Source organism: Apodemus sylvaticus, chromosome 3 (assembly GCF_947179515.1).
Source record: "Apodemus sylvaticus chromosome 3, mApoSyl1.1, whole genome shotgun sequence".
Taxonomy (NCBI): Eukaryota; Metazoa; Chordata; class Mammalia; order Rodentia; family Muridae; genus Apodemus; species Apodemus sylvaticus.
Genome location: NC_067474.1, coordinates 158,350,503 through 158,372,576, shown reverse-complemented (window position 1 = coordinate 158,372,576; position 22,074 = coordinate 158,350,503). Strand labels below are relative to the sequence as shown.

The following is a 22,074-nucleotide window of genomic DNA, read 5'->3' as shown; positions in this document are numbered from 1 at the left end:
TCCCAGTCTCCAGGTGTCTGGATAATTGGCTGGGCAAGGGAGGAAGACTTAGGTACCTTCCCTAAGGCATGGTGTGAAGTTCCATGTTTCTCTCAGATGAGGGTTTTGACTTGAGGCAACTAGAATGTACAGTAGGGCACTCTGAGTTCTCTACTATTCCAGGGCAGGGACTCTGGTGTAAATATAACATTTACTTGCTAGATGTAAAAGTATATTTTATTCTCTTGACCTAACTGTAATCTCAGAGGCTTACTGCCCCTGTCTGCTAACCTTGGCAAGCTTCTAGCCTCCATACAATCTAATCTAGGCTTACAAAGAGTTGAGCCTCTGAGACTTCATTCCTAAATAAACTCACCATTTTTTCTCCTTTGTGATGTCTGTCTGGTGTATCTCTCTAAGCCTCTCCTGAATTGCTCTGCTTGGCCTCATACTAATTTTTACAATCTCTTCTAATCTGAATCCTTCTTACTCTCTGTCTTATCTGTGTTCACCTGGGCCTAGCTTGTTATCTCTTCAGCCTGTCTCTGTAAAACTCTCCAGATAAAACTGCCTTCTCTCTTTCCTTGCACTTACCTTCCAAGGAGTTGCATTTTGTTTTTTCTTCTTGGGAGAGTTGTAAAGAACCCATTCTGTTAAATCTTTCTCTGATTCTTCACTTTGTCTCCCACACAACTACAATTTTTTTCAAATTTGTAGGTTCATTCTACAAAACAACTTTAACTTCATTGTTTGGGATTTAAGGTATATACTAATATCATGTTTGTATTCCAGACAGAGGGATTAAAGTGGGTGCTAAGGGCTGAGTAATAACAATACAAGAAAAATTTTATTTTGTTTTTTTGAATATAACACAATCTCAAAGTTTTCAGTGTGAAATAACATCCTGTAACATTCTGGCATCTGGTGATTTTTGTGATGGATGAGATTTACAGATTCCTAAGGCATGGGATGAATACAAGACCTATGAATGCAGGCCCTATCTGATTAGCGTGTGTCTTTGTGGCCAGATTTGCTGAATGATTTCCTGAATTCCAAGATGCACAGAGCCTAAAGGCAGACATCATCAGCCACTTTTCAGTGACATCTATCTTCCTTGTGGTCAGCACTGTGTGTCTGATGGAAAGACTAGGTTTGTCCTTGTTGACCTTAAGTCAACATGGGCAGGTGACTCTTGGATACTGAAAAATGACTGCCTAGGGATTGGACTTTCACCAGGGCATCTGAGAAAATGTGACTTTCAGACACTGTTTGATACATACAGACCAAAATAGTGTTCAGTGGATGAGACATTGTAGGTGGACTTGAAATGAAGAAGAGTGGGATAGTGAGGACAGGTCTCTTATGGACTTAGAAAGACTTCTCCAAATGTGATTTGATCAAGAGAGGATCACCAGTGGCTTCCCCTGTATGGGAGTCATACATTTATGGGCAGAGTAAGAACCTGAATACTCTCTGGTATTCTGTTCAGGTACTCCCTCAGTTTTAGGATCAGACTGAACATATTGAAGGCCAAATATACTTCATGTTCGGACCTGCCTTCATTTTTTAAAAAAGATTTATTTATCTTATGTAAGTACACTGTAGCTGTCTTCAGTCACCAAAAGAGGGCGTCAGATCTCTTCATGGATGGTTGTGAGCCACCATATGATTTCTGGAGTTTCAACTCAAGACCTTGGGAAGAATAGTCAGTGCTCTTATCCCCTGAGCCATCTCTCCAGCTCTCCTGCCTTCATTTTTAAAAAGAAGACCTGAGACGTTGACCCACAGTTGGACCTGAGCTACACCCAAGTACCCAGAAGGCCCCCACTGCTGTCCTTGGCCAGAGTTACTCCCTAGGTACTTCCTACCAACACTTAGTCAAAAATTAGTCTGGTTGTTCTGATGTAATTTTAGAAGTTCATGACTCAAAATCTCCTGGCCAAGTTAGGTGAGTTGGGGTACCAGATATTGGCTAAAAAGGCACATCTATGCCGGACTGAGGTGACCTACCTGGGATATACCCTGAAGAATGGGCAGCGATGGCTCACAGAAGCTAGGAAATGGACAGTGGCACAGATCACGACCCCAACCACCCCTTGCCAGGTAAGAGAATTCCTGGGGATGGCAGGATTCTGCAGACTCTGGATCCCAGGGTTTGCTACCTTGGCAGCCCCCTTATACCCTCTAACAAAAGAAAAAAGGTAATTCATTTGGACTATGGAACATCAATTGGCTTTTGAGACTCTCAAAAAGATGCTGCTACAGGCCCCTGCCCTAGAACTGCCTGATTTTAAAAAAACCTTTCACCCTATACATTGATGAGAGAAATGGAGTGGCCAGGGGGGTCCTCACTCAAACTTTAGGACCCTGGAGGCGCCCTGTAGCCTACCTGTCAAAGAAAATGGATCCTGTGGCTAGTGGATGGCCCTCCTGTCTACAGGCAATAGCAGCTACTGCTGTGTTGGTGAAAGATGCTGATAAACTGACTATGGGCCAGAATGTGACAGTGGTGACCCCCCACACCCTTGAGAGTGTCATTCGACAACTCCCAGACCACTGGATGACTAATGCTCGATGACCCACTACCAGAGTTTGTTGTTGACTTATGGTTGACCTTCGCTCCACCTGCCATTCTTAACCCCGCCACCTTACTGCCTGAAGCTGACGAAACCCCCATACATTACTGTGAAGAGATACTGGCAGATGAAACTGGGACTTGGCCAGTCTTAACTGACCAACCATGGCCAGGGGTGATGACCTGGTTCACTGCCAGAAGCAGCTTAGTGGTAGAAGGTAAGCGCAGAGCCGGGGCAGCAGTAGTGGATGGGAAGACTGTCATATGGGCCAGCAGCCTGCCTGAAGGGACATCAGCCCAGAAAGCAGAGCTTATTGCCATAATTCAGGCTTTGAGACTAGCAGAAGGGAAGGCTGTCAATATTTATACAGACATACGGTATGCCTTTGCAATGGCTCACGTTCATGGGGCGATTTACTGACAATGTGGACTACTGACTTCCGCTGGGAAAGACATCAAAAATAAAGAAGAAATTCTTAGCTTGCTAGAAGTTGTTCATTTGCCCCGCAAGGTGGCGATCATCCATTGCCCAGGGCATCAAAAGGGAACTGGAGCAATAGAAAGTGGAAATCAGATGGCAGACCAGGTAGCTAAAGAGGCAGCACAAAGGCCACTGACTTGGTAATTAAAACCAAACCCCATCCAGTCGAAGAGATCCCAGAAAAATGGATCCTCACAAAATTAGAGGGGCTGGAGTACTTGACTAATATACATCACCTCACTCACCTGGGAACCTAAAAGATGATGAAACTAGTTAATAGATCCCCTCACTATATTCCTCAACTACAGAAGGCAGTAGAGGACCTAATAAAGAACTGTTGAGCATGTGCGCTTACCAATGCTGGGTCGAACAGGACTCATATCGGAAGATGCTTGTTAGGAAACAGGCCAGGGACTTTTTGGGAAATTGACTTTACTGAGGCCAAACCAGCCAGATATGGAAATAAATACCTTCTAGTTTTTGTAGATACCTACTCAGGGTGGGCTGAACCATTCCCCACCAAAAGAGAGATGGGTAACATGGTGGTCAAGAAGATACTTGAAGAAATTTTTCCCCGTTTTGGGATACCTAAAGTAATTGGGTCAGACAACGGACCTGCTTACGTCGCCTAGGTAAGTCAGGGATTGGCCAGACAGCTGGGGATAAATTGGAAATTACATCATGCCTCCAGATCCCAGAGTTTAGGGCAGTTAGAGAGGATGAATAGAACTCTAAAAGAGACCGTGACTAAATTGACCTTAGAGACCTGCGGGAATGATTGGACAGTCCTTCTCCCTTATGACCTATCCCAGGTCTGAAATATTCCCGGAGCCTCAGGTCTTACACCCTTTGAACTAATTTTTGGGTGCCCCTGCCCTTCTATATGACTGCAGAGAGAAAACCTGTCCTGTTTCCCCTCCCCCATTCCCCCATCTTGCCTCCTAGCTTGGGTGAAGGTGCTCGAGATCATGAGAAAAGAAATCTCGGAGCAGTTGAAAGAAACCTACATCGCTCGGGACTTGCTGGTGCTGCATCAGTTTGAAGTGGGAGACATGGTCCTGGTGAGAAGGCACTGAGCAGGGAACCTCAAGCCACAGTGGAAAGGACCCTACCTGGTGCTGTTGACTACACCCACCGCTGTGAAGATAGAGGGAATCCCCACCTGGGTTCATGCTTCACACATCAAGAAGGTCCCCCCAGGGACTGATCAAGATGAGTGGATCTTGGAAAAGACTGATAATCCTTCTAAACTGTGCTTCCGTTGCTTGCATACCTCCGAAGACTGACAATCCCCATGCCCCTCGGACACTGACTTGGCAAGTAATGGATACCAACACGGGAAAAATTATAAGTAGCACCCAAACCTTCGTGCCTGCGGGCATCTGGTGGCCACGTCTAGGGTTTTGTTTTCGAACCACAAACCCCACTGCCAGGAGTAGTCCTCCTAACATTGTTCAAAGCAAGGGGTTTTATGCCTGCCCTGGAGCCACTAACTCTAGAGGTTGTGGAAGGCCAGATGAGTTCTTTTGCAGGAGTTGGAGCTGTGTAACCTCCAATGATGGGGATTGGAAATAGTCAGTTGATTCAACTGATCGAATAACCCTTTCTTTTGCAAATCCAGGATCTGGGTGGCATGCCACCATTCCTCTATATGCAGGCAAGCCCTGTTCTCCTAGGGACCTAGACTACATAAGAGCTCAGTTCACTGACACAGGAAATGAACCCCCTTGACTACCTGGCTCCAAGGGTTGTACTGGGGAATGGTTTACTATAACCATGGGAGTAAACCTGGGTCCCTGATATCAATCCGATTCAAAATAGAAATACCACCCCCAGTTCCAATAGGACCTAACAAGATCCTCCTAGAGCAAGGCCCTCCTGCCAGGCCCAAGGCCCAGACTCCTGTAACTGCCCCATCTATCCCGAGAACTGTGAGATCCCTTAACACCATCATTCCTCATGGACCCTGGACCACAATCTGTACATATCCCTCTATGGGACAGAGACTGTTCAACCTGGTTAGAGGAGCTGTCTATGCCCTTAACAACACTGATCCAGATGCTACTATTGATTGCTGGTTATGCTTATCCTCAGGTCCCCCTATTATGAAGGAGTCACCTATAATGGGGATTTCAATAAAACCAGTAATCATGCTTCCTGCTCATGGGGGATAGGAAAGAAATTAACCCTGATTGAAGTAACAGAATCATAGGAAAGTCCCAGTCTTTGCATAGGGACCCTTCTCCCTTCCGATCGTCATCTATGTGGCCAGACTCACTCCGTGAGCAGGACAGAAACCAACTATTAGTTGGTACCTTCTCCAATGGGCCTGCAACACAGGACTTACCCCCTCCGTATCAACTAGTGTTTTTGACCCCTCTCATGATTTCTGTGTCATGGTTCAGCTTCTACCCCGAATGACTTATCACCCTGCTTCCTACCTAGAAGATGAGTATACCAGCAAGAGACTAAAAAGGGAACCAGTTTCCCTAACCCTAGCTATGATGCTGGGAGCTGGTCTTGAGGTGGGAGTAGGGACGGGCATAACAGCCCTAATTGAAGGTAGACAAGGAGCTCAGTCTTTTCAGTCTCTAAAGGAAGCTATAAATGAAGACTTAGAGATGCTGCCAAAATCCATGGATGCCTTTGAGAAATCTTTGACCTCCTTATCTGAAGCAGTGTTACAGAATAGAAGAGGTTTAGATTTGTTATTTTTAAAAGAAGGAGAACTGTGTGCAGCCTTAGAAGAAGAATGCTGTTTTTATGCAGACCACACAGGAGTAGTCAGGGATTCTATGCAGAAATTAAGAGAGAGACTTGAAAAGAGAAAGCGAGATCGAGAAGCACAACAGGGATGGCTCAGATCCTGGGACTCTAAGTCTCCATGGGTGACCACTTTATTCTCTGCTTTCACCGGACCAAGTCTTGTTATATGTTTGGTTCTAATCTTTGGCCCTTGTTTAATAAATAAAGGACTTGCTTTCATTAGGGATAGGGTAAATGCAGTGCAGCTTATAGCTCTCCAATACCAGTATCAACCCATAGTTAAAATAGAAGGAGAATATGATTACCATTCCCCATAGGAAGACACCAATTTTTAAAATTAAAAGATTAGAATTATTTAGCAGAAGAAGAGGAGAATGAAGGGAGTTTGAAAGGAGTTAGAACTCCTCAGAGTCCATAATTAAGGTTAAAGGGACGAATGGTGTAGTTTAACGTTGACCAGACTTCCTGCTAACAAAGATAAGCCTCCCTCCCTACATTGCTGATGCCCCGATCTGCATGTACTGCTTGCTGATGTAACCACGTGCCAATTTCTCCTGCCAATGTTTGAATCAGCCAATCGTGTGTAACTGGGCCAAATCCCCCTGACTTTTCCTATGTAGACCCCTGGTTTCCAAGCCTAGTGGTCGATTCCTCTGTCTCCTGTGTGAGATACTTGTCATCCCGGAGCTCCGATATTAAACTGCCTCGTGTGCTTGCGTCAAGTCTCTCACATTTCCTTGGGTGTGCACCATCCCAAGACTAAGTGAGGTCTCCCCCAAAGGGGTGTCCTACAGAGGCTGGAAGACAGAAGTTTCTGACCTGGATCTTGAGGCATGGTGAATAAGTAAAGCTTAGGTAGCCAGGCAGTGGTGGTGAACACCTTTAATCCCAGCACTTGGGCGGTAGAGGCAGGTGAATTTCTGGGTTTGAGGCCAGCCTAGTCTACAGAGTGAGTTCCAAGACAGCAAGTGCTACACAGCGAAACCCTATATGGGAGAGGGGGAAAGAAAAGCTTAGGTGCAGGCAAGGTAAATCACACCTTTAATCCCAGGAGACTGAAGCAAAGAGGTCTCTGAGTTCAAGGTCAGCCCAGAACAGAGTAAGTCCTAGATCCAGATGTGGTGACACACACCTTTAATCAGGGCCACACCTTCTATTGGAGGCCTACATATGGACATTAGAAGAAGGAAGATTCACTCTTGTTTGTTTGCTTGTACTTACTTGCCAGCACATCTATAGAAACCTACTTCTACAGAAGACTAGTGCAAGCAAGTAGCTCATGGGCCTGAGAAACTAGTAGATTCTTGGAGTTCCCATCCATGGCTGCCCATTTTTGGGTTAGTTGCACTACAGACTTTAAGTCATTACAATAAATTCATTTAATATATAGAGATATTCCATAAAATCTGTGACTCTAGAGAACCATGACTTATATAAGTACATACATACTCAAACTCACATACTCTGAGAAACACACACACAGAGTCACACAAGTCATACACTGAATGATAACAAATCAAAGCATATACTGAAAACATGGCTGTGAGGATTTATTCTCCTGAAGGTCTTAAGATCAGAGAGACTGGGAAGAGCTTTCTGAATAGGTGCCGATGTTCCTCAAGAGTAGAGGACTGAACTAAAGGGGTGAGCAGGTGGAAGGCATCTCCAGGAGGAGACAAAGTTCTGAGATGATGGAGGCACCCAAGAATCAATGGGGGTGACCTTATCTGAGACTCACTACATTGGGGAGATGGAACTTGAAGAGGGCATTTCCTATAGCCAGGCAGGAGCCCCAGTGGAGCAATAGAGACATCAATCTACCAAGAAAACATTTTTTAAAAAGTTTTACTTATTATATGTAAGTATACTGTAGCTGTCCTCAAACACCCCACCAGAGGGCATCGGATCTCATTGTGGATCATTGTGAGCCACCATGTGGTTGTTGGCATTTGAAATCAGGACCTTTGCAAGAGCAGTCTTACCTGCTGAGCCATTTCTGCAGCACCAGGAAATAAAACCATTTTTTAATGGTTTTATGAGACAGGGTTTTGTGTGTGTGTGTGTGTGTGTGTGTGTGTGTGGCTGTCCTTAAACTTACTCTGTAGATCAGGCTGGCCTTGAACTCTAAAATCTATCTCACTTACCTGTGCTGGGATTAAAGGTGTGTACCACCACTGCCCAGCAAAAATTTGACCCAAAATGTATCCTGTCTAAAAGGAATGCAGGTGTTGGGCAGTGGTGGTGCACACCTTTAATCCCAGCACTTGGGAGGCAGTGGCAGGCAGATTTCTGAGTTCGAGGCCAGCCTAGTCTGCAGAGTTCCAGGGCAGATAGGGCTATTCAGAGAAACCCTGTCTCAAAAACAAACAAACAAACAAACAAACAAAAACAACAAAAAGGAATGCAGGCACAGGGGATGGGGCAGAGACTGAGGGAATGGTCAACCAATACCCTGCCCATCTTGAGACCCATTCATGGGAAGCACCAGTCCCTAACACTATTAATGATACACTGTTAGGTTTTCAGACAAGTTCTTCTCGTCCTCTGAGAGCCTCTACCTTTCAGTTGACTCAGACAGATACAGACACCCATAGCTAAATAGTGGATGGAGCTTGGAGACTCTTATGGAAGAAAATTATGAAGGATTATGGGCCTAGAAGGGGATAGGAACTGCACATGAAGGGCAGAGTCAACTAACTGGGCCTTTGAGGTTCTCAGTTTCTGAACAATCAACCAAAGAACATACATAGGCTGGACCTAGCCCCCCCCACCCCCATATGAGCAGATGTGCAGCTTTGTCTTCATGTGATACCCAAAACTGGAATGGGGGCTACCCCAAAATGTGTTGCCTGTATTGGGATGTGTTCTTCTAGCTTGGCTTCCTGATCTCAACTCAGTAGGATAGGAGGCACCTAGCCATGAAGAGACTTCAAATGCCAGGGTGGACAGATAATGGCGTGGGGGCACCCATTCATATGAGAAGGGAATGGGGGAACGATTGTGGGAAGGGATGACCAGGAGGGTGGCAGTGAGTGGGATGTAAAGTGAATAAGTTTAAAAAATAAGTTAATAAAAAAGAAAAAGAAAAGAAAAAAACAAGAGTGGAGGAACCTTGTGTCCAAAGGTACTTTAAGTCTTTTTTCTTTGAGGTCATGGCAAGAATCCATACATTCCCTAACCCAAGGGACGTATATATCCTGAGAGGCAACCACAGTTGTCAACCAAAAACACTTGAAATCTTCCAGCAAATTCCACTGCCAGCCAAAAATTCAAATATCTGCCAGCGGTCTATACCAACCTAGTACTGGAGTCAAAGGTATGTACCACCACAATGTTACTCATTTTATTATTTAAAATATATTAATTTTTATTTCTTTTTCATCATGTTTATGGTATGTCTATGTGCAGAAATGAACACGTCTTCCCAGAGACCAAAAAATGACAGATCATCTGAAGCTAGAGTTACAGGTGGTCATGGGAATGAAAAATAAAACAATCCTCCCCAGGAAGAGCACCAAGCAATCTTAAACTTTGAGCCATCTCTCCAAGAGAATCTTTGTTGTGTTTTGATCAGGATTTCAGGAAGCTGAAGTGTATATAATCTTGAAACATGGGGCATGTTATTCTGAAAATTCTGGGAAGAAAGGGACAGAGAGAAGATTACACAAGAATATGTGAAGGGCAAACCCAACAGTGAATACCATATTCAAATCTCTATGAGTGTGTCAAGGTGGGTCTGTAATGTTAACCTTGGACAGAATTTAAGCCCTCATTCTCCAGATCAGTATTTCTCCTTCAACTATGACCCAATGAAACAATCGTCATTCCCAAGTACCTCCAAAAAATGCTGAAATACGCATGCTTTATCTGGAATGAGTCACTTGAGTTCTGGCTTTCCTTTCTCAGAGTCCAGAAGTGACCACTCTCGTTGCCAACAGAAACATAGTGTGGCCTCCATGTTGTAGACACAGAGTCCTCCACAACCTGCACAAATGTTACTCACAAAGCAGATCTCTTTTGGCTGACGTATAACATTGAGTGTGACCATTAGCTCAGAACAATATTGTGCAAATTTTTGTGGGAGGACATTACCTAATTCATCATAGACCTCATAGGGTGCAGAGTACATTTCCTTGGTCAGCTGTCTCAGGTTGGCAGTGTGCTGCAGTAGCTTCTCCAGGCTGTTCTTAGATAAGAAGTTCATCTGAAAATCAACCTCAGTGAGCTGGGTGCATTGGCTCAGAGCAGGCAGGAGGACATCGATTTGGAAGTCCGTGATCATACAGCCCTTCAACTCTAGCTTCTGCAGTGTAGCTGTCAGTCGTTTTAGAAGTCTTCCTAGAAATTCATGACTTAAATTTATAAAGTCGATGCCACTCAGATCCAGGTGTTTGAGCTGATAGACTCTTGGACACTGGGACAGACACCTCATATCTGATTCTGACAGCTTGCAGCGAGTGATTGCAAGGGTCTCTAAGGGATTCTCTAAGCACCTAAAGAGAGACAAAGAAGATCATCTCCTTAAACTTCAATAGAGGTACACAGAGGGCAATGATTCCAAGAAAAGAGGCTATTTATGTCTAAGGTCTTTATGTGCTCATAATGAAACTCAAGATTAGAGTGCTCCCTGATAGAGAGTACCCAATAAGTCTTGTCACTATAAGCAGAGGACACACAACACCATCATGACTGCTTTTGCCTGAAGGTCTACAGTGCCCTCTGCACTTACTAGCATAATACTACATCAGAGGACAAATGATATCAGAAAGTGAATCCCAGTAGGACTGTCTTGGAAAGACCTAGAACCATTCCCGTGTGTGACAAACTTGAGAGCATGAGGCCCACCTCCATGGCATGGACTTGGTCCTGTCAACAGAGTTCCCAGAAGCCCCAATGATCCTCAATCATTACTCAGCCCCTTCCTGTGCTTAGATGGCCTCAGACTCATGGGGAGACAGAAGCAGATCAAAAGTCTTCATACAGTTCTCAGGACAGAACTGACGTGGGGCAGAAGGTGGTTTAAGCTTTTGTAGCCTCCATAGATCTGTTTTTGCTACATCTGGATCCTAGCAAAGAACTTTTCTAAATAATGGACACATACCTGATAGTCTGAGTTTACTGAAGTGAGAACTCAGGATGTAGAGTATCACAAGGTCAAATCTGTGTAAATCCAAGATTGTCAGGGAAGCCACAGGTGTGCACTGACCTTTCATGTAACATAGGCTTTGATCTGGCCCCTGGATAAAGCTCACTATCCTTACTCACCTGAGCACTTCATCCAGATGTTCATTCACAAAGCAGACGTCATTCAAATAGAGATGCTGGAGCTTGTGGAGTTTGGAGAAATGGGGAATGATCATTCTTATACACCGGTCTTCCATGTCTTTATTTCCAGACTGTTCCAAAGATATGTGGACATTATTGAGAAGGAATTTTTGAAGGTTTCTCATCTGGCCCAGGTCAGAGGCTATCATTGCAAGAGTGTCCAGGTTGAAGTGTTTATACACTTCCAATTCCTGGATAGAACTTGGCTCAACTATTTCCAGAAGATGCCAGGGGTTGTAGTGAGGGTTGGGCAAAAACATCACCTTCTGACAGTTCACCTGTACATCTTTTCTCTTCTTTGCCCACTCATAAAAATATTCATTGTATTCAATTGTATGCCTGGGATTCACATAAAGGTTTATCCACACAGTCACAGCCTGTGTTCCCCATTGTATGGGATGATTCCTCAATAATTGTGTCTCGCTAAAGTCTGGAGGGCAGGCACCATCCTCTATTCCATCCCACACATTCCAGAAATTATCGTTGGCATCTCGTAAATCAAGCACTTGTAGGTTCCACCTCCTGTGGATCAAATGGGAAAAATATTCAGATGACAGAAGAGACAATGTGTAAACAGATTTGACCTACAACACAAAGACCCTTAAATCCATTCCTCGAGGGAAGAGGCTGGGACAAACTCATTGCATATTGCTGCATCTCTTCTCTGCTATGCTGTACACAGCACTTTCCCTTTTCTTAGTTTCTCTCCTCAGAGATAGTGACATCAGAAGTCTCAGATTCAACTTGGACCACATTGTGAATACTTTCCTCAATCCATACACTTCCCTCTCATCCCCATGCTCCCTTGGTGTCTCTTACCTGGGTCGAACTTTTTGTCTCATCAGCAAATCCAGGCCATCCAGCATAGCCTTCAAGGTCTCTAAGTCAGGAGTCTTCATCAGAGCTCCCACAGGAAGGCATGGGAAGGGCCAGGCTGCCACCATCTGCCTCAGGATGTTATGTTGTTTGCTGCTAAATGCATCCTTGAAGAGTGGTGGGAAGAGCTCCTCTTTCATGTCTTTTAGAGCATAGATTGTCAAGGCTTCATCTTTCAGCAGGCTTTGTTTTGCCAGCTGCTGGATCGTGGGAGGGGTCTTGAAGTTCATTATGACTTTCTTGTGGGGAGATACTATGGAAATAGGGAGATAAGGGAATTATTTCAGGTAAAACAGATTTTAGCTTGCATCTTTCCCTACTAATTATTCAAATCAAACTCAGTCACTGTTCAGGCAATGTCATAAACCTGTATTTCCCATTAGACAATATCTATTTTTCTAAGAGCCACGTTTCCCTTAAGGGCCTTCTTGAGATTCAAAAGCACCCATTTCAACCCAATCATTCTATAGCTCCCTTGCTGGGAAGCTGGTATCAAGACAGTTGATCTGATCTCCACACTTTTGTGTGAACCCCTCTACATTATCTCTGATAACCCTAAGAAGCAAACTTAAAGGTCCCATACCCAATCTATATATGAATTAAATCAATGGAACAGTTTGGTAGAAGCTGTGATATGGATTTTGGTTCTTTGACTTCCTTAAGTTTTAGACCCTGTAGCCACACTGAGCTGTAGTGTGTTGTTTAGAAGACTGAACTGTGGAAATTGTCAATTTAATGCTTTCATGGGTTTCACAATTTTCATTTTCTCTCTAAATCTATAATCATTGTGAATTATGAAATTTTAAGGTGTACTGAAGATATTGGTAAGAAAATAAGGTACTTCCTCAATGGGCCAAGTCCTTGAATATTACATACTTGGCTCTCTATAAATGGCACAACTTGAGGTCTCAGAACTTAGGAGGGGAGGCAGCAGAATCAGTCTTTCATGACAGCTATATATGGAGTTCTAAGCTAACCTGAGTTAAATCACATTTTCTACTTCAAAACAATCACACCATACAACGAATCAAAAATTACAATAACCAAATATTAAAAATACTAAGATGAAATGGGAGGCTGGCTGGCTGGGTGAGATGGGGCATCCTGATGGATTGAATGACTTACCTGACCTTCACACTTCTTTCAGGTTTTCCCATTCTAGCAGGAACAGGCAGTCACTCCAGGCTCCAAGCCTCAGACTGTCTTGTGCAGCCATACTGAACCTTATATGCACATTTCCTCACACCTTACCTTTTTAGGCCCACCTCTCAGAAACAAGCTACCACCTGATTGGGTCATAAAGCCTCCACTCATTTAATTATTTTGACATTTACATCTTTAGCTAGATTTAATCACATTTCTATGTGGGAATGTTTAAAATCAGAGATTCTGGTTAAGGTCTCAAAGCTTACAAGATGTTTCTCCTCAAATTCTGAGCTCTGAGATTACTTACCATAATGAACTACATATTTTGGAAGCTTCTTCTCTGTTTGAGACAGGGTTTTCCTGTGTAACTGTGGCTGTCTTAGATGGAACTCACCATACAATCTGGGCTGGTTTAAACTCATTATATAGACCCTGCATCATCTTTCCTTATAACTGAAGTATTAGGTGGGTTTGAGCCATAACACCTGGATTCTCTTTTGCTCTACTTTCCCACATTGCATCATGGGAGACTTACTGTGCTGATCAGAAAGGGCCTTTTCGTGAAGCAGCAGTACTTAGGAGAAGCATGAATGACATCAAGGCACACAAGATTACATATGAGTGATTGCTGAGAAGCAATCACAAGTGAATGGATGAAGAACAGTCATTTCACCTTTTTCTGGCTTTTGACTGGAGTTAGAATGGGGCAGGTTCAGGTTGTCCCCATCATTTGTCTCAGTTCACAGTTTATAAAGTGCTTTGAGCCCTGGGTCTGGCTACACATTGTTGACTAGCCGATTTCTTACCTCCATGGGGAGGTGATTCTAGAGCCTGCTCCTTCTTTTCCCACTAATTCCTGCAATGGCCAATGAGCGGTAATCTTGATACCACTGTGTATGGATACTTGTGGTATTCTGAGCTTGAGTGGATTCTATACAGGTTTCTCAGGGGTCTAATTTTTGCCGACTCATCTGAGGCCTAGGCTTCTAAACCTTCCACTGCAGTTATATCAACCAATTAAACTAATCCTCACAGAACATTTTCAAAAGGAATATTGCATATTCCTAAACAGGATGACCTGTATTCCAGGCTCGTTTCATATAGAATATAAAAAGGAATGGCCATGAACATCCACATCTTCTATCCTCCACCTCTCAATCTGCTGGATGCATATGGAGTAGGTTATGAGCTGGGCCTGGATTCAGTAATCTAGCCTTGTGCCCTAGTGCCGAAGTCATTGTTGAAAATCAGATAAATCACCTCAAAGGTCCTTAGTTATTTCAGGAGAGGGCAGGCTTGGAGGTGTACACCTGCCTCTGGGAGGCACAGGGCTGAACAGAAGAACTTCACTGCAGTCTGGTTACATAGTGGTAACGTATCAGAGCGGGGTACATCTGGGTGACAGCAACAAAAAGCCACAAAGGATCTGCCAAGGCCCAGGTGTCCATAGTGGTGTCATGTTCTGAACACCCGTGGGTCTCAGAATCCTACCAAGCTGATCTACATCTTCAGTCATTGACAAAGTGAGATAGGACCCAGATCTCAGTCACAGAGTCTCTCAGAATTGCAAGTAGCCAAAATGGCTCAGAGAGATTCCTTTCTTCCTCAGATGAGCATATTAAGCATCTTTTATTGATCCAGTCTCAGTGTTGTATGAGGAAGGCTAAAGAAAGACCATTGCAAGTTCATGGCTTGCCTTGTGAATAAAGTTAGTTATATGGAACTCTGGGATTTTTGTTTTGTTTTTAAACCAAAAATATAGAAACAACCAGGCATATTGATTCTCATTTATTGTTCCAGCACATAGGAAGCAGAGGCAATTGTTAGCGGCCATCCTGATCTACATAAAGAGGTCACAGGTAATTAATCAATGAAGCTAGACCATATCTGGAATAAAATGCTGGTAATTAATGACTAATTATGATTAAGTGGAATGGTAGAGGAACATGCATTTAACTCTAGTATCATAGAGCCAGAGGCAGGCAGATCTCTGTGGTTTTGATTCTGGTCTACATAGCTATTTCTAGACAGCAAGAGCTATACAAAAACCCCTGCCTTGGGAAAGTAAGTTTCATTTTGTTTTACCTAGGCATATTGAAATAGTAAGAAATAATTCAGAAGATGCCTGCTTATTCTTCAGATTTATCTCTTAAGAATTTCTTTGGCCGGGCGGTGGTGGTGCACGCCTGTAATCCCAGCACTCTGGGAGGCAGAGGCAGGCGGATTTCTGAGTTCGAGGCCAGCCTGGTCTACAGAGTGAGTTCCAGGACAGCCAGGACTATACAGAGAAGCATTGTCTTGAAAAAAGCAAAATCCAAAAAAACCAAAAAAAAAAAAAAAAAAAGAAAGATCTATACTCTATTTTTAGTTGGATTATTTAGATTTTAGTTATCTAGTTTTGAGTTCTTTCTATATTTTGGATATTAGTCCTCTATCAGATGGGAATTGGTAACACAATTTTCCATTCTTTAGCTGCCACTTTTTCTGAATGTCACAGTTCTTTGTCTCATAATAATTTTTCAGTTTCATTTAATAATTGAAGTTTTTTAAAATTTATTTATTTTTATATATTGTAGCTGTATACTGTGTACAGTATACACCTTCAGTATGTCTTCAGACATAACAGAAGAGGTTATGCGCCACCATGTGGTTCCTGGGAATTGATCTTAGGACCTCTGGAATGCTCAGTGCTCTTAATGGCTGAGCCATCATTCCAACCCAGAATTTTTTTTCTTTTGATTTGTTTCTTGAAACATGGGTTTTACAGAAAGCACTGCATTATTGGCTTCCCTGGAACTCACTTTCTAGACCCTACTTGCCTTGAACTCACACAAATCTTCTTGCCATTACCTCCCATGTGCTGGGATTAAAGTTATGTTCTATCACTGGTCAGCAATGCCACCACAGCATGTCCAATTCAGAAATGTTTTGTCCAGTTTTAAAGTTTTGTCTTGGTATGAAAGTTATAATTCTCCTATCAGCTTGTGAAGTCTGTCCAAAATATCCTGTTTCCCAAAGACTCTATCTTATTCTAACTAATCTTGGGTGAATTTATCCCAGTGGGAAGGGATCACCCAGAGACCTCAGTCTATATTTTGATGATAAACTATGCTTAGTTTTCCCAGCCCTCTCGATTAGAACAGACGATATTCTATTGTCACTCAGCACTTACAAACACTGTTTTTGTTTGTTTGCTTGCTTGTTTTGATTTTTTGAGACATGTCTTATCACTGGATGTTTTGAAACTCACTACATAGGTCAGATTGGCTTCAAACTCAAAGATCAATTTGCCTCTGCACCCCTGTTGCTGGGATTAAAGGCACACCCAAGAATGGCAGAAATAAAGTGACATCAAGATCAGCAGTCAAGGCGCTTGGGTAACTCTCAGCTCTCATTCCAGCATGGATTGCCTTGAATTCAGGGTCACACTGACAATCTTAATGTGAATGTAAAAAACCCCACAGAAACCATACTGATCCAATTAATATTATGGTTAGCCAAACCTCAGTTTTCTGAGATGGGAGAATCTCTGTGAGTTCCAGGCCAGGCAAGGTTATATAGAAATATCTCATCTAGAAAAAGGCAAATCAGTAACCATATACATGAGCTTACATGAGAAGAGGTATCCTGATGGAGCTAAGGGACTTACCTGATCTGGATACTGGTGATAGGTCTCTGAACCCAGGCAGGGAAAGACTCTGACTGCAGGCACCAGGACTCTGGGATATTCTCTGGAGTCTTAGACTTTTTGTACACTTTTCAACTGGATGCTTTGACTCTTTATATACCTTTCCATTGAACCCTCCCTTTGTAGTCACACCCTCCCACCCAAAATCGGCCTCTGGTTAAATAATTGAGAATCCACCCACTTGCCCATTTTCACATTTTGATGGTATAGGTTGTTGGATCAGATCCATAATCAGGAAGAAACTTAAGGCAGACTTATGTCAAGAACTGATTTATTGAAGTCGTTTGCTTGTGCCTTTAATCCAGGCACTCCTTAAGCAGATGCAGTTGGATCTATGAGTTCCAAGGCAATCTTGTCTACAGAGTAAATTCCAGGACAGTCAGGGTCACACAGAGAAACTGTCTTGACTACAACAATGAAAAGCAAAGAAAAGCAAACCAAAACAAAATACCCCAAACAAACAGGAAAAAAAAGACTTTTTAGATTGAGTCATGCACAGACAGCCAGGGTTTTTATTAGATATTCTCTTTATTTACATTTCAAATGTTATACCTTTTCTGGTTTTCCCTCCAAAACCACTCTATCCCATCCTCCCATTCCCCCTGCTCACCAGCTACCCCACTCCCACTTCCCTGTTCTGGTATTCACTTATACTGGGGCATCAAGTATGAATATGAATCTACCATTCATCATGGTCTAGTGTGAGAGGCACTTCAAATAAGTCATTACCAGTCAATTTCTCATGAGGGAGAGAGGTGAAGCTGTTTATACTTTGGAGTGAAATCTAGTTATACATTTATTTCCAGAGCTCTCTCAGTATTCTGGCACACTTTTTGAATCAGAGGTTCATAGAGTGTCATGATATGCACCCTATAGAGAGAGCACAACCAGCTTCATATATTCTTGCTAAAACCTGATATCTCCATCGGTAAAATGCTAATCTGAAGTTCTGGCAAAATCTCAAGCCTATTCATTAAACCTTGCCTCAAAGTTTGAGCTCTCAGATTTTCTATTTTTTTTTTTTTTTGTCTACATTAAACCTCTATAACTTAGGCCTCTCCTGAACTCATTATGCATTTTTTTTTCTGAGTCAGGGTTTCTCTCTATAGCCCTGGCTGTCCTGGAACTCACTCTGTAGACCAGGCTGGCCTTGAACTCAGTAATCCACCTGCCTCTGCCTCCCAGAGTACCTGGATTACAGGCATGTGCCACCAACGCCCGGCCCTCATTATGCATTCTTCAAGTCTCTGAGAAAACATTAGGGGTTCTTTCTTTCTTTCTCTTTTTTTCTTCCCTTCCTTCCTTCCTTCCTTCCTTCCTTCCTTCCTTCCTTCTTTTATTTCCTCTACCCATTTCTTTCTTTCTTTCTTTCTTTCTTTCTTTCTTTCTTTCTTTCTTTCTTTCTTTCTTTCTTTCTTTCTTTCTTTCTTTCTTTCTTTCTTTCTTTCTTTCTTTCTTTCTTTCTTCTTTCTTTTTTCCCTGAGACAGGGTTTCTCTGTGTAGCCCTGACTGTCCTGGAACTCACATTGTAGACCAGACTGGCCTTGAACTCAGAAATCCACCTGCCTCTGCCTCCCAAGTACTGGGATTAAAGGCATGTGCCACCAATGCCTGGCCACCCCCTTGCATTTCTGTACCATGTTGGCTTTTAATGGAATCATTGCCATGATGAGTAGAAAGTACAGTTGAGCCTCAGTAATCCTCCAGTCCATGTAGATATGTATGTAAATAGACTGTGCTTATGTTGATAAGATCTCATTGCAGGAAAGAATGAACTGAGATACTGGTGAAAACAAGGACTTCTTGTATGCTTGGGTGATGTGCTGTGTACAAGCTGATTTTGTGGCATGAATTGTACTTCCACCATGGAGTCAGTTGTGCTAAAGTTTAGGGACCTGTTCAGGAGGTTGAGAAGGAAGGAACAAAAAAAATCCCTAATGTTTTTTTTATCCCGAGACAGGGTTTCTCTGTGTAGCCCTGGCTGTCCTGGAACTCACTTTGTAGACCAGACTGGCCTTGAACTCAGAAATCCACCTGCCTCTGCCTCCCAAGTACTGGGATTAAAGGCATGTGCCACCAATGCCTGGCCACCCCCTTGCATTTCTGTACCATGTTGGCTTTTAATGGAATCATTGCCATGATGAGTAGAAAGTACAGTTGGGCCTCAGTAATCCTCCAGTCCATGTAGATATGTATGTAAATAGACTGTGCTTATGTTGATAAGATCTCATTGCAGAAAAGAATGAACTGAGATACTGGTGAAAACCAGGACTTCTTGTATGTTTGGGTGATGTGCTGTGTACAAGCTGATTTTGTGGCATGAATTGTACTTCCACCATGGAGTCAGTTGTGCTAAAGTTTGGGGACCTGTTCAGGAGGTTGAGAAGGAAGGAACAAAAAAATCCCTAATGTTTTTTTTTCCCGAGACAGGGTTTCTCTGTGTAGCCCTGACTGTCCTGGAACTCACTTTGTAGACCAGACTGACCTTGAACTCAGAAATACACCTGCCTCTGTCTCCCAAGTACTGGGATTAAATGTGATCTCAAGGCCAGCCTGGGCAATTTATACGACATCTTGTGTTCCAATGGTGGAAAAAATATGAACAGACCTATGCTACTTGCATCGAGTGACTGCCTGGGGTGTATATAGGGTGTGTTCACATTAAGTTGATCTCCATACAGAAAAGGTAAGGGACTGAGCCCTTCTGGCAAGGTCTTTCATCCAGAGCACTGGGATTAAAGGCTTGGGCTAGCTCTTGAAGCTTCACTTGAAAACTTTTGTGACAGGTTATTAGAGCTGTCCCTGAAGTTCAGATCCTTCTGTCTATGAGTGCCTCCAGGGCTCATCCTGAAATTCAAGTGGGGATCTGCTTGGTAGTTTAATCTCTTTGATTTTTATTTGTTTGTTTGTTTGGTTTCTTTCAGTTGTTGGTTTTATTTGTTTGATTATTAACTTATTTATTTATTTATATCCCAAACACTGCTCCTTCCAGTCCCTTATCCGTCACTCCTCCTTTCCCTGTGTCAAACTTCAGCTTGAAAACACAAAAGGTCAGGCAGGCTTCCAGCAATCATTTAGAAATTGATGGATAGAAGATGATGAATTGAAGGCCAGCCTGCACTACATGACACCAGTAAAAAGAAAGAAAGGACAAGCAAAGAAAGATGCTTGGGGAAGGATGGGGAAGGAATGCATTAGAGGGTCTGGTAGGAGAGAGAAGTTGAAATTGGGATGTAAAGTGAATAAATAAACTAATTTTAGGAAGGATGATGCTTTTTTTTTTTTTTTTTTTTTTGGATTTGGTTTTTTTGAGACAGGATTTCTCCATATAGCCCTGGCTGTCCTGGAACTCACTTTGTAGAACAGGCTGGCCTCGAACTCAGAAATCCACCTGTCTCTGCCTCCCAAGTGCTGGGATTACAAGCATGTGCCACCACTGCCCGGCTAGGAAGGATGATGCTTATTTCACATTTTTGTGCTCTTTTGTTTTGTTTCAACCAACTTAGATGAACACAAGCTCCCCCTAGCCTGAGTACTAGGATGGTAATACAGTGATAATCCACTTTTTCACTTTGAATCTATTGGATAATTTGCAATTATTTTTATATATGCAGATAGATATACAAGTGGGAAAACAATGCCAGAAAGGTTTTGGGTCATAACAATTGAGGCATGACAATGGGTCAAAGTCATCTGCTGTTATGGTTTCAAAATCAGTATTTTTCATAGTGACAGGTAATGTCACCAAATACTAAGGCTTTTAAAATAAACTCAGCATATTAATATTTCCATTTGGGAAGATGAGGTTAATAAGTTCCCACACATTTATGATTAGCCTGTACTATAAACTAAATCATAGTTCTTTTTTTTTCTGAGACAAGGTTCCTCTGTGTAGCCCTGGCTGTCCTGGAACTCACTCTGTAGACCAGCCTGGCTTTAAACTCAGAAACCCACCTGCCTCTGCCTCCCAAGTGCTGGGATTAAAAGCGTGCACCACCACTGCCCTAAATCATATTTCAAAGAGCAAAGAAACAAGATTCAATATGCACTAAGCAAAGCTTTATTCATGACACTTGAGAATATCTGATCAAGAATCCCAGATTTTGAGAAAGCAAATCAAGAGATCTGCCAGGAATTGAAAGGTTTGTGGTCTACATAGTGAGGGCTTGTCTCAAAAGCCAACCAAACACAAAACAATCACTAGTTATGGATCACCATGTAGTGGAATATGCAAGTCACACACAACCTCTGTCTGTTACAAATAAGGCTTTTATGAGCATGGTAGAACAACTGTTCTCGTGATATGGTAGAGCATCTTTCGGGTTTATGCACAGGAGTTGTATAGATGGCTATTCAGATAAAATTAATTTTTCATTTTTTTGATGAACTGACATTTTGATTTCCAAAGTGGTTATACCAGCTTGCAATCCCAGCAGCAATGGAGGAGTGTTCCACTTTCTCCACATCCTTCCCAGCATCTGCTGTTGCCCAAGATTTTGATCTTAGCCATTCTGATTGATATAAAGTAAAATTTCAGGGTTATTTTGATTTTCATTTTCCTGATGACTAAAGATGTTGAACATTTTTTAAGTGCTTCTAGGCCATTCAAGATTCCTCTGTTGAGAATTCTCTGTTTAGCACTGTACCCCATTTTTAAATTGGGTTATTTGGTTTTTTTTGGAATCTAACATCTTGGGTTCTTTATACATTTTCAATATTAGCCTTCCATTAGATGTAGGGCCAGAGACAATCATTCCCTATGTGCAGTTTTGAGTTTGGTCATACTGAGAGTGTCCTTTTATTTACAGAAGCTTTCCAGTTTCACAAGATCCCATTTTTCAATTGTTGATCTTAGAGCCTGGACTATTGGTGTTTTGTTCAAACAGAGGTAGGCAGATCCTTGAGAGATTGACACTAGCCTGGTATACAGAGCTAGTTCCAGACAGTAAGAACTACACAAAGAAACCCTGTTTTGGAAAAAAGATTGTATTTTCTTTTGCCAATGTGTGGTGATAGTGAGATGAAAATCTTTTAAATTCAGACTTTATTTTAGAGAACCTGATATAAGTTTGAACTCAGGGAAAGTAACAGGCTGGTTAGGGGGAGAGAAGGGGGCTTATGGGACTTTCGGGGAGTGGAGGGCTAGAAAAGGGGAAATCATTTGAAATGTAAATAAAAAGAATATCGAATTAAAAAATAAATAAATGAAAATAAAAAAAAATAAAAAAAAAGAAAAAT

At 42.5% G+C, this 22,074-nt stretch overlaps 1 protein-coding gene across 1 annotated transcript; it reads right to left on the bottom strand.

Moving 5' to 3' along the window:
• Nucleotides 1–9,678: 9,678 nt before the first annotated feature.
• LOC127680419 (PRAME family member 12-like) lies at nucleotides 9,679–12,232 on the bottom strand. The gene is made up of 3 exons (XM_052175878.1): nucleotides 11,946–12,232; nucleotides 11,067–11,648; nucleotides 9,679–10,294 (listed from the first exon to the last, which is right to left on the bottom strand). The coding sequence occupies exons 1-3, from the start codon at nucleotides 12,230–12,232 to the stop codon at nucleotides 9,679–9,681; spliced, it is 1,485 nt and encodes a 494-aa protein (XP_052031838.1).
• Nucleotides 12,233–22,074: the final 9,842 nt, after the last annotated feature.